General features: G+C 38.8%; 1 protein-coding gene across 1 annotated transcript in view; it reads right to left on the bottom strand.

The window, feature by feature from the left end:
- Nucleotides 1-13978, bottom strand: part of LOC110005236 (cytolytic toxin-alpha) — a 28215-nt gene that overhangs the window by 13017 nt on the left and 1220 nt on the right. The window contains exons 2-3 of the mRNA XM_020660664.3: nucleotides 12558-12611; nucleotides 11954-12055 (exon numbers count right to left, since the gene is read on the bottom strand). Of these exons, the coding sequence (XP_020516320.2) occupies nucleotides 11954-12053 (100 nt within the window). The 5' untranslated portion in view covers nucleotides 12054-12055; nucleotides 12558-12611. The remainder of the gene's footprint in view (nucleotides 1-11953; nucleotides 12056-12557; nucleotides 12612-13978) is intronic.

Genomic DNA, 13978 nt, shown 5'->3' with positions numbered 1-13978 from the left:
TGGAGGACTGCTGGTAGCGCCCCCAGACCTGCTGGGTCTGATGATCCAGGAGGCACATGGTTTAGCCCATGTTGCAAGGGGGGAGGTTAGGAGAAAGATCACGAAAGAATATGGTTTTTGGGCACCGTACTTGCTTGAACAGATTGATTATGTCATAGGCAGGTGTACTATCTGTCTAAAAAACAACGTTCGTAGGGGTGTGATGGTTCCTCCCAGTTACATTCCAACGCCAACAGGTCCTATGCGTGAGTTAGTTGTGGATTTTGTTGACATGATAAGACCGGTAGGAGGTAGAAGATACATGTTAGTTGTTGTGGATAGATTTTCAAGATGGCCCGAGGCCTGTCCAACTAAGCGGAAAGATGCTCAGTCTGTTGCCAAGTTTTTGTGTCGTGAGGTTATAAGCAGGTGGGGACTCCCAGACCGCATATCCTCAGATAATGGGAAAGAGTTCGTGGATAAAACAGTAAGACTAATTCTGCAAAAATTGGGAATTAAACAACGTTTAGGAGCTGTTTATCATCCGCAAAGCCAAGGTGCTTGTGAAAAAATGAATGGTGTGTTAAAAAAACGCATTGTTAAAATCTGCCAACACACAGGTTTGAATTGGGTGGAAGCGCTTCCACTGGCGTTAATGGTGTGTCGTTCAAGTGGGCTCCGTGATTTGCATATGACACCCCATGAGTTGACAATGGGCAGACGGATGCCGACACCTTGTTTGCGTACAAGTGGCAAGGGTCCAAGTTTAGCCCTTTTAGAAGATGAAATGCGAGTGTATGTTAATTACATGGCTGCTTTACATAAGAGAATATACACATATGTCTCTGACAGGCAAAAACGAGAGGAGGTGCAAGAGAGACTCGATGAGCAAAAGACGAATGCAGTGCAACCTGGAGACAAGGTATTCGTGAAGGTGTTTAGGAGGAAGTGGTTTAATGAACGCTGTGAAGGACCATTTGAAGTAGTCCGCAGTACGGGAACTGCGGTCCAGGTTAAAGGGTCTCCTACCTGGTATCATTTATCACATTGTGTTAAAGCGCCAACAGAAGAGGTTCCACGATCACAGAACCGAGATGTTGAAAGCGCAAGAGAGCCAACAGAAGCTGCAGAAGCAGCAGAGGTTCGTGCAGACCCCCAAGGTCACGATCCGGAAGAAGGGATTGACCATGTTGGGGCTATGCATGATGATTTTGATTACACTTTTGATGATGTCAGGGATGACTTGTCAGTCCGTGAGCAAGAAAGACGATTTGGTGACATTGATTTACAACATGTCCCAGAAACAACAGAGTCTATTTCTCAAGAGCATGAGTCAAAGACTCCAGAGGGCTGTGATGCCTCTACAGGAAAATTCACAGACCCAGTTGGACCAAGGAGTCCAAGGCCAACCCGAAGAAAGGTTAGACCAAAACGTTACGAGGACTAGAGTAGAAGTGATTTTGGGAAAGTCAGTTCAGCTCCCATGTCAGTGTACAAAGGAAAATAATGGGAAAGGGAAATTCCGAGTCAAGTGGGAAGATAGCCATGGTAAGGTTATTGATTTATTGGGGACATCACCACTAGAAAAGTATGTGTTGCTTAATGATCGAAGAAGGTCAAAGATTGAGGGAGACTGTAGTCTTTATTTACGTAGATCTCAGATTGAAGATCAAGGTGACTATAAGTGTACATATTATGACCCAAAATTAGTAAATATGGGAGAGCATAGTGTCCAATTGGGGTTAGGTTACAGAAACAGTATTGTGACTTTAGTGGTACTAAATGAAACTAGAATTGCAAAACCCCTGGTTGTTGAAGTAGGAAAACTGTCAACTACCATATCAACTCTCCCGCTGATTGAGAAAATAAAGCAGACATCCACCTTTTCAAAACTGAAGGTTACTGACGTCACAGAGATATTGCGTCTAAATACAGCTGAGCCTCAAATGATTTCTACAACTCAAATTCCTGTAAACATTGTGATTAAAGCTACGTTAGGGAATTCAGCACGCCTTCCATGTAAATGTGGAAAATGGAATAATGATGGTAATAATCCCCCTAATTGGAAAAATGCTCGTGGTGAAGAAATAGTGCTAACAGGACCTGAAATTAATAGTGTGCCTCGTGATCAAAGAAAGTATATTTTGTATAATCACATAAGGTTGTTTAGGGTTGAAGACGACTGTACACTTGTCCTAATCAATGTAACAGGGGAAGATCAGGGAGAATATACATGCACTTATTTGGATCCAGAGTTTAAATTTGTACCATATCACAATTATTGGGTAAAAGGGTATAGAACTCGTAAGATAATGCTTGTGGTAGAAGGCCTAGATCCTATTGAAGTAGTTACGGTGGCTAAAGAGGTTCAAAAGCAACTAGTCACTCCAAGGGTGACTGATGAACAGATGATGTCTACTACTGTAGCTCAGAGAATAACTAGTAGTATTAACGTATCAACTTTGGTTACTACTCTAGCTGCGAGTAATTTTACAAGTGAGGTTGTAAAGATGGGATCTACTATCAACGAAACAATGATGAGTTCTTCGGTGTCTACAAAGTCTGTAGGTATGATGTTGACATCTGTTGCTACATCTACATTAGTTAAGGCAGCTGAAACAATTCAGATGACTATGTCGAATCTGATTGGTGATTTTGTAGATGCTGACGGAACATCAGAAGGCATGACTAAACATCTTCATGCATTAGAGAAGCGTGAAACCCAATGGAAAGCTTATGGGTTTGATTCCTCGGTGTTGCAAATTGCAGACCCGTGGGCAAGTAGAAATATGTGGTACCAACAGTTGACTCACGCTGTTAGATTGGCTAGTAATTTGAGTGGTCCATGTGTCGTGAGAGTTCCAGCACCAGGCACATGGCCTTCAATTCTAGAGACGGTACCAGAACCTTTAACTTCTAAATGTCAAAATTATGCGCTATCGTGGTTGGTATTTAAGCAACAAGCACCATATGATTATTGGATGGCCGTGTCGGTGCATCTATTTACACCTCAACGGAATTGTGCTTGGTTGAAGAACTTATCATATATAAATCTCCTTGATCAGTATGAAGATATTACGACAGCAGTCCGTGATCCTATGGAAATGACACCTGTGAAGGTTAAATCTTGTTTTTGTTCAAATGGTACTTATGGTGGAGATGGTATGTTTATGGGAATATCAGAATGTGATAACTATATGATGCAATTTGGACGACGTGATCAAAGGGCTATTGATGACATGTATATAGTGACCTTTCATGCACCACATCGCCGACTGAGTAAAACTCTAAGTGTAAAGAATCAAACTTTACCGGGTAATTTTACCATAGGAACATTTAAAGATATCTGGTGGATTTGTGGTGATAAGGCATACTTATTTTTACCTTATGGTTGGATTGGATGTTGTTATATGGCACAGTTGAAACTTCCATATGATGTTTTTGTTATTCAGAAGGGACAAGGGTCTGATGAGGATAACTCTACGACAATCTCCAGCAGTAGAAAGAAAAGAGATTTGGCACAATTTCACAACTTGGAGTCTTATCATTGGAGGATAAGTTTGGGAGAGAAATGGGGAATAGGATTGTTTCCATGGTATGGTGTTACATACTTAGCTGATCATATTGATAATATTACATATACCCTGCAAGGTTTTGCAAACGAGACCATAAAAGGTTTTGAATATTTGTCAAATACTCAGAGGAGTCATCGATTGACGTTGCTGAAACATGACATGGCTCTTGATTACATTTTGGCCAAACAAGATGGCCTCTGTGTAGCTTTGAATCTAACTGGAGAAGCCTGTTATACTTTGATTCCTGATGCCACTGACAATATGACTAGTGTCATAGATGCTTTGAAACTAATTAGGGATTCATTTGGTCCATCAGAAAGAGCGGGATGGTCTGCGAATACCTGGTTACAAGACCAATTAGGACCAGTAGGAGCTATAGTGGTTCAGATTTTGGTGGCTACCCTTCTATCACTGTGTGTGATGTTTTGTTTTTGTACGCTGTTGTTGACCTTTGCTAAGGCTATGATATTGAGATGGGTAGGAGTTGTGATGCCAGGAGAAAACATTCAGATGCCGCTACTGAGTGGTAATGACCTAAGTGAAGGTGAGGAGGTCATAGAGATTGGAGAGAAATATCCATTTTTGAATATCTGAATTCAACATTGACTCACTATTATTTTGAACTGGAAGTGAATTGATAAAAGGGGGGAATTGAATATTTTAATCATGTATATTAATCATGTATATGTTAATCATGTAGTGGAATAATGCGAAAGTATGATGCAAAAATTAATATTTTTGATGTTTTGTATGTACAAAGATAGTGGTTGTTGATTTTTCTTCCCAGGATGATATTTGGGAGACCAATGTGAGGGTGGCTGATTGTCCAGAGATTCTTCCAGATTAATGGAGTTGAAACAACCAAACTTAAGAAAATGGAGGATGGAAATGGACAACGGAAACCTGAATGAAGACATCATGATGAGGGGTTTCGATTGAAAAATCATTGAAGGTTTATTACAATGTAACTTGTATTGTTGATAAATATTTTTTTATGTTTTACTTTATAGTAGATATTTTTAGCAAGACATATTTTTCTGGAACTGTATAAGATGCATATATTGGGACCTCAGGTGTTTTCTTTCTTTATCGATCCTTAGGGAAAGTGGTGTTAGGTAGGGAGAGGTCCGTTGGAAGGTGCGATGGGTCGACCAGCCTGACTTTGGACAATTTTTAGATTTTATTTCTGAGGTTTTGAATGTGTGCATTTATATATCATCCTGAAAAGTTTTCATAACCCTTTTTCTTTTTAATTGGTTTGGAGTACTATAGGTGGTTGCCTGGGGCAGAGGGACCGTGAGAGAGTTTTTCCTGTCTAGATTGTTTGATGGATAATAAAGAAAGATAGCTGCCTGATGGGTTTTTCGCTCTCACACTCCACAAATAAAAATTTTACTATATTACTAAGGTTAAGCATGAACAGAAGTGATTCGTATGAGGCTAATTAACATCATAATTGTATAATTTATCTCGTTTGCGAGACTATAGTCTCGCTAGGGGGGACTATGAAGTGTCTGATGTAACCAGGACAGAGATAATATAAGTTTACAATGGGTGCGTCTGGAGATAGTATCTGAAGGAGATTTAGGAGTCCCCTTAGGTGGAATGTTTAAACTGAGGTGTTGTATAGGAGTATTGCCATATATGGTTGTGTAACTTGATGTTTTTATGACCCATGACGGAAAACAGATGTTTAGATGCATATAAGCAATTGTCTCTGTGTGTTCGACAGAGATCATTATTGGCTTCTTGATCCTCCTGGTCAGACGTGACCAGTGATTCTGTTTCTTGCTTAAATAAAATTATACTCTTTGAAAGCAAGTCAGTCTCAACGGCGAATTTCTTCATCATCAAACATATCAACAACAAGGAAATCCACATCAGTAGTTACTACTTAAATTAAATCTAAATTAAAAAGTAATGCTTAGATTTATAAAGAAAAATAAGGAAAAGGAAAACTTTGCAATATTATTGAGAACATTGAAATAAAACAATCACATTTTTCCATTCACTGACTGAAAATTCTTATAAAGATTGGAAAATTGTATAAAATGGTATTGTGGTATTGTGTGATACATATCGTATCTTAAAGATTTATTTTTTGGGCTTTTTGTGCCTTTATTTGAGAGATAGGACAGTGGACAGAGTTGGAAATCTGGGAGGGAGAGTGGGGAATGACATGCGGGAAAAGAGCCACAGCTTGGATTCGAACCTGGGCCGCCCGCTTATAGGACTATAGCTTCCATACATGCACTAACCACTGCGCCACCAGCGCCCCATACATATCATATCTTGAGTTTAGAATATATTTCTTTTAAGTGTAGTGTCTCCTCCTTTAAACAGGGAGAGAAACATGGCAGATTTAATTGTGAGATACGTTTCATTGGCAAAAGAGACTAAGAGGGAATTAAAAAGAAACTTTGGGCGATAAAATCAGTGACTAACTTTAAAAACTGTTGACCCTGTTATCCAACCTCTCTAAAAAACAATTATTAAATTAAATTAATTAAAAACATTAATGCTCAATCATTCATAGCTTTGTAGTAAGAGAATAGTAACCTGTAGAAACTATATATGTATGTATATCATAAAAATATCAAAGTAATGTGAAGGCTGAAACTGTTCTTATGGGTTACATTACAACCCACTGGACTTTATTTTTTTTTCTTTACATGCACTCTGTGAGTAGGTTACATACACTGTAAGATTTTTTTCTCTTTGTCCACTGCTCAGCTCCTACATTGCACCTTTTGTACATTTTGTGTTTTTTATTTATTACATTTTTTAATTCTATTTTATATATTGTAATATCTTCTTATTCTGTATTATTTAAGTTGTTGCTAGTTCTGCTTTATTTCCCTGTTAATTGTTTAGCACCAATACACCAAGTCAAATTCCTTGTACGTGTAAATAAACATGGCAATAAAACCTGAATCTGATTCTGATTTATAAACTCCTAAAAAAAGTTGTGAAAGGTTACTTCCATCACTTTTTTCACCCCTTTAAAAATAGTAATTGTTGTTTTATTATATATCGTTGGAAAACCTGATTAGTCACCTTTACAACGAGGTATAACTTGTGAGGATCATACATTCGTAGAATGAGCAACACACTAAACATGTGGGTAGCACCCTAAAACAATGTGCCATAATCCCCTGCAATGTTCTTCTGTTGGTATTCACTCCTGTTTTGAGCTTCAAGTGCTGCCAGGTGTGTGCCAGTTACAGGTGTATAACTGGCACATGATTGGCAATTAATTGACAGCACTTGTGGGACCAGCTTGCACGTGCTGTACATGCTAGAGTGACCAACACAGCCACGCTGGTTGATCTTCAACAACTCCTGGTTGAGGAATGGGATGCCATCCCACAGCAAAATGTGACCAGGCTGGTGACCAGCATGAAGAGGAGGTGCCAAGCTGTTGGCTGTGTATGGACCTTCCACACGCTACTGAGGTCCTGAGCAGTGTAAAATGAATAAAGTGTAAAAATGGCCAATATGTTTTGTTTTTTCCTTACTACTGTGAGAGAGTGCAATCATCCAATCCACCAAGAAACTCAAAACAGGAGTGAATACCACCAAGAGAATATTGCAGATTTTGGCTCATTTCTTTTGGGTGCTGCCCACACGTTTAGCTGTGTTGCTCATTCCACAAATGCCCGATCCTTACAAGTTATACCTCGTTGTAACGGTGACCAATCAGGCTTTCCAACGATATACAATGCAACACCAATTAGTATTATATAAGGGGGAAAGAAATTGACTGAAATAACGTTTCCAAACCAGTATGTATGTATATATATATATATATATAAATAATATACACCTGTATACATATATATACCTGTATATATTTAGATATATGTATAAATACTATAACTACACATTGCAGTGAAAACATGTTTATTTTTGGCTGTATTGGTTTATTATTACTTTATCCCCACAGAACATTACCATTCGTGGTCCCTAGAGTCTCTAAAAGTAGTGTTGGAGGTAGAGCCTCCAGTTATCAGGCCCCTATCCTTTAGAATCATCTACAAGTTACGGTCCGAGAGGCAGGCACCCTCTGTACTTTTAGGAGTAGGCTTAAAACTTTCATTTTTGGTAAAGCTTAAAGTTAGGTCTGGCTCGGGCTTGGACCAACCTCTAGTAATACTATACATGTTAAAGGACTGAAAGTATTACACAAAGTCTCGTGTTATTTATTTGAGGCTTTGCATTCTTTAGTATGTCTGGAAACCAAAAAAATGACAAATGCTTAAAACTTGTTTTCTTGTTGATAAACCTTATAGAACTCAACAGTAACACTTTTTTGGTGGCTTTGGTTCCAGAAGTAAATTTCCACGTTCATATCCTCTGTTGATTTTTCACAAAATTCTTATATCAAGAGATTGGTTCCTGGAACCAAGACAACAAGCAACAAAAGGGTATTGAAAAACGGACCGAAGGCATTCATCCTATCATCTCAAACTCAGTGTCACTTTGTTCCAGACATGTTGATGATCTCCCGTTGTGCTCCACACGATTCTACATAAAAGGGCGTGGCCACGGCGTACGGTCAAACTTAGATATCGCGGCACGCCCCTGTTAACCATTCTAAAGGCCTCCCCATAGAAGTTTTTTTCGCCTACATGCATGGCAATTTTTACGCATATTAACCATGCCAAGACCTACATAAAATCCAGTTCAGATGCATTCTTAGATATGGTATTGGCATCTAAAATGTATTTTACATTATGCTCCATCTCAAATGATCCAGAAAATATTGAGACAAAGCAGAAAAAATAAAAACAGTTACCAGGGCTCGACATTATAACTGGCCCGCTGAATGATTGACAGAGTCTGGGCCAAATGGCCTGCTCAGGCCAGTTAAAATACTGCCACGTTCTCAATTTCACAGCGATATCCTGTCATACTGGTGTTTTGTCAGTAATTATTTAAAAAATGCTGCGCTACTAACTGCTACGGCATCACCGTATCATAAGCGCTCGTGTGTCACAGTTGAAAGGCAGCCGACGGCTTCACTGCTGTCTCTCCCGCGAGCGCGCTCGCTACTCTTGAAACGTCAACTCGCACACAGACTTTAGCGCAGGTTTTCTCTAATAAAAAAAACCAAACCATCAGATCCCGACAAAAGCTGGGCTTAAATCAGCATTCAAAGGACAAAAATCACCAGAAGAGTGGAGAGTGACAGCAGGACGAAAAGAGAAGAGAGAAAAGTTTGATCCACAGTGACAGACAGCTGGAGGAGCTGGAACACGTTAAAGTTAAAGACTAGATCCTGCTGAAGATAAAAGTAATTCACAGACATGTTAGCCCTTAAGAGAGCTCCTAAAGTAAAGACGTAAGGATGAAGAGTTTCTCACAGATAAGAAAGAAGGAGAGATTCCAGATCTATCACAGCCTCATATTAATATCACATTAAGTAGACTCACGGGGCAAATTTAACTTAATGTCAACCCCTGGTTACTTTACAAGGACAAGAAAATCTCCAGGAAACTTAAAAACTTTAAACCTTTGAAATAGAATTTTTATTTTTAAACAGCTGCCATTGAGCTCAGGATTTAAACACATTTTTCATTTGGACTTCACCTGGAGTTTCTCCTGCCAGACCCCTATTATTTTTTCCCACTAAAGTCCGAGTGAGCTGATGTGACAAGCAGTAGCATATTCTCCAGAGGAATTGACTTCAAGCCAATTGCAAGGGGGAATAACGTTTGTATTCTGTGACTGCTGCACAGTGCATAGTGTGTATATGTGACTGATATGATTTCTTTGCGAATAATTGAATGGCTGAATTATGTTTTCTGTTTGTAAGTATGTTCTTCTCCACTATTTTGTTGATCGTGTGATTCAGTAGAACAATAAAACTGCAGGTCTTAATGATTATGATGACTGAGAGATGCTTCTTTAAGAGCGCAACACACTTTATTGTTGCAATCTTATTTTCTGACCGCTTTTTTAAAACCTGAATGTAAAGAATTTTGATTTTATCATAGCTTTCTAAGTTACACATCAGAGGTTTAAATTTAAATTTGGAGTTCCTTTCAAAGTTCTCACCTCAGGAGTCCCCCTGCTCCCCCTCCTGTCTGACAGGAGTAGTCTCCAGCTGTGCAGTGCATGTGTGAACAGCCAGGTTAGGAGAAAATCCAGAGCAGTCCTCCTGAAATTATCTACATATTTTCAGGAGTGCATAAGAGAAAACGGCTAAAGACACCACTGCAGCAACACACTTTGCAGCTGTAACACAACTCCGATATACATCAAACCCCGGCAGGCATCGAACTCCGACACGCACAGGGGTGCGAGGGCCCTTCATCACTGCTTGCGGTTTTAATTAGTGCCCGAGCACCTATTGTAACCCAAGGAATCAAAATTCTTTCTTTCAGGCAATTCAAACACATCTTTGGGGGCCTGAACGTCCGTGAAAACTCACCAAAATGTCCCCAAAATTCAGCCCCCGCGAGAAATTTACGTATGAAAGTGGTTTGGTATACATGGTAAATGACTCTATGGCACCCCCAAATGTCAGCCAGGGCACTGCGCTTAACCTACAGACATGAAAACTTTGTACGCATATGTATCTTCGTGAGACGAACAAAAAGTTACATTATGACCACACAGTCCGCTATTTTCACTTCAACTTCAAAATAAGACGATTTTGCGCTACCTATTTGAACGAACTCGTCCGAGAGCGTTCATCCGTTCGAAAAAAAACTCAGTGTCAGTGTGTTCTAGACTTCATACTCATTATCCCAGTGGGAAACCTAATCGTTCCATATGGGTTAACTGAGTGGGCGTGGCTAAATGGCTCAGTGGCGCCCCCTTCAAATCTTCAAAAATGCCTCTCCATAGGGTTTTTTTTCACCTACATGCATGACATTTTTTATGTAAATTAAGCATCTACATAACATCCTCTGGCACCCATTGTCAAAACCCAACAGGAAGTCCGCCATAATTCTTTTGACATATAATATAATATAAATATAAATAATATTTGCGTATTACAGTATAGTCTGTGAGTCTGTATTACCTTATTTGACAGAAATCTGTGCATTTCCTGTTATTTCTGACCATTTTATAAATAATATTATCTATTGCAGCTATATCGGCCTTTGCAGGTCGTCAAAAAAGAGTGCTGCGAGGGACTAAACACTTGAGTGAAGCTGTGACGCGCTGTCGTTATAAATGACTTCCAGATCCAAGATGCTTTAGTCATTTATTCTTACAAAAAAGCAACACAAGATACTACAACCGCTGTTATCGGGTCATCAAATCAACTTGCGATCGCAGTGCAGTATAGTGTCCACGCTCACCCTCTCTCTCCATCCAAGCCAAAAAACCAGGTGAACAGGTGAGTGCGCCTCATATAATCAGTAACCAGTAACAAGCAGACCGTAAACAATAAACAAATCAGTAAACAACCCATGACACCAAATACACAACCAACTTACATTTATGGCTCCTACACTATCATTATGCTTAAGTTACTGAAACCACAAATAGATCTGGTAAAGATTTTTTTTTTATTGTAACAGTGAAACAGGGGAGGAGAGGGATTTTGAGGGAGAGGGGTGTAATGAGATTGTAGAGGGGGGGTCACATCCTCAGTGCATTTCACCCTCTTCCTATGATGGCTGCTCTTTACCTTTAAATTGTGTTTTAGTTTTACATTTGTTTAAGTACATTTATTTGTCACAGATAATTTGGATCATTTGATCAGATCAGGAAACTGAGAAATAATAAAAATGTATTTGCTGTTTGACAGTCTGTGTGGAGAAGTTCACAGACTACAGCTGGCTGACGTTACGGTCGGTAACTTATTGATTGTTGATAAAAGCAGACACGGTGGAAGTGAACGGTCAGTGAGTGTCATTTGGCCCCCTGGGTCACTGCAGACACTCATTTTGTCATCATTGGTCGTTTAGTTATTACTGTAAGAAATTATTTATATTTTAAATAAAAGGTAAATAAAATATAAATAATTTCTTACAGTCATAGCAAAACTAACAATGGAGACAAAAGTCATCTTGGGATTTTCTGAAATAAATGTTTTGGGTTTTTGATCTGTGATATCTTCATTTTTATTTCACTTTCCCCTGATTACCAGGACACAGGAGAACATGTCTGTCTGAGAACATATCTGTGAATTTTAGTTTTCACTTAATTTTTTTCTCTTGTATTTGTGGTGTTTTACTGGTGTATATATTTTGGGGGTATTTATTCTGATCCCCCAGGATGTCCTGTATAGATGTATATTACATGGTTGTGAAGGACTCTGGTGAAATTACACTTGCCTTTTCACAGAAGGAGACCAGTAGTTAATAAATAAGAGGGAAATGCCTCAGACCTCAGAGGGTTAATGTTTCATTTGAGTTATGTTACAAGTGAATTCTTACCAGGGATGAGTAAATCTTGGCGACAGTCATACAGCATCCCCACGCTGAACGGCCGACCAAGTGCTGCCACCTCCATCGTCCTGCAGGGTTCAGGGTCCATCTCTAAATATTCAAACAGCAAACAGTAACTATGTTGGTCTATGCCCAAGACTCTCCTGCTATCAACTGACCATATTGTTTACTTTCTGTAACAAGGAATCTTTAGTCAGGAGCAAAAAATAATAATAATTGTATTTGTATAAAGTTGTTTCAATGTGTTTTAAAAGTGACATATAAGTAGATTTTCTTTATTTCAGTTTATCAACTTCACTGCTGTTTATTATCCCACTTATTACATGTTTACATGAGAAGAACAAATCAATAATTTGGCCTAAGGTTTGACTTGTAAACATTACTATTGATTTAGAACAGATTTCTTCCACTTAAAAAATAGTCCCTACAATTTTGCTGTTTTAACTAGTTTTAATGGAAACAGCATTGCCTTCTTATCTGTGTAATCTTTGACTATAACAAACTGTAAAGTGTTGACTGTTTTCTTTTCTTGACATGATAAAATGAACATAATGTAGGAAGAAACAGGAAAGATAAGACATAAAATACTTACCACCAATCAACTGATTCTTCACAGACTTCAGGTCAGGATGAGCACATGCTTTCTCTAAAGAAGGTTAATTAGATCATGGTTAACAGTCAGTGCATACATTTCACACATTTAGATCATGAGAAATTGGAGACCATAATATAACTCAAAAGAACAAGCTGCAGACAAACAATGACAATTTTAAACTCTGATGATGCGAGTGAATTGCTGAATGAAAAATGCTGATGAGATGTTAAAAAATCAAATTATAACCATTTACAGACTCAGTTTCGTATTTTACCATGCTGACATTTGGAATCATTAAACACTAAGTACAGCTGAAGCTGATGGGGATGTTGTAAGTGCAGGTATTTGATCTTAAACCAAAGTATTTGACACATTCAAGCATTTACCTGAGGATGGCTCTAGATAGGAAAAAGTCAGGGGAGCACAAGCGTTATAATGGGAACATTAAAGGTCACATCACTCCTCTTCAACCAGTGTTAATAAGTCTCAGAGCTCCTCAAAACATGTGTGCAGGGTTTTTCCTGGCTCAGAACGGGCCTTTGGGGGGTGACTATACTCGCTGTAGTAAACGTTCGACCTGCGTATAACAGTATAGTCTACGAGTTTGTATTACCTGAAATCTGTGCATTTCCTGTTATTTCTGACCATTTTATAAATAATATTATCATTATGCTTAAGTTACTGAAACCACAATTAGATCTGGTAAAGATTTTTTTTTTATTGTAACAGTGAAACAGGGGAGGAGAGGGATTTTGAGGGAGAGGGGTGTAATGAGATTGTAGAGGGGGGGTCACATCCTCAGTGCATTTCACCCTCTTCCTATGATGGCTGCTCTTTACCTTTAAATTGTGTTTTAGTTTTACATTTGTTTAAGTACATTTATTTGTCACAGATAATTTGGATCATTTGATCAGATCAGGAAACTGAGAAATAATAAAAATGTATTTGCTGTTTGACAGTCTGTGTGGAGAAGTTCACAGACTACAGCTGGCTGACGTTACGCTCGGTAACTTATTGATTGTTGATAAAAGCAGACACGGTGGAAGTGAACGGAGAAAAGTTGAACGTGCATTCCCGACTCGCTCCATACAGACCGCACAGTTGCACTACAAGTAAACAGGTGTGTGCGGTGGTTGGTGTTCCGGTGTGTGTGTGTGTGTTTGCAGCCATTTATGTTGGTGTGTCTCGTCTCGCCAATCAAAAGAAACGAACAGTCAATCAGCTGGCTATCCAGCGCGAGCCACATGCGTAAACAGATGAGAGGGGAGATGACTGCTAGAAGTCAGAGACATCTTATTTAAGTTTATGTTCTGCTTATTCAACAGTCGTTTGATGTATTGATATTTTTAACATTCAGAGAAGATTTGATTTGCAATTTGAATTTTTTTTTTTTTCCTTTTGCCGCTCATGATTTTCCT

This window comes from Labrus bergylta, chromosome 4 (assembly GCF_963930695.1).
Source record: "Labrus bergylta chromosome 4, fLabBer1.1, whole genome shotgun sequence".
Lineage (NCBI taxonomy): Eukaryota > Metazoa > Chordata > Actinopteri > Labriformes > Labridae > Labrus > Labrus bergylta.
The sequence above is the reverse complement of the archived record's forward strand: the minus strand, read 5'-3'. Positions and strand labels throughout refer to the sequence as shown.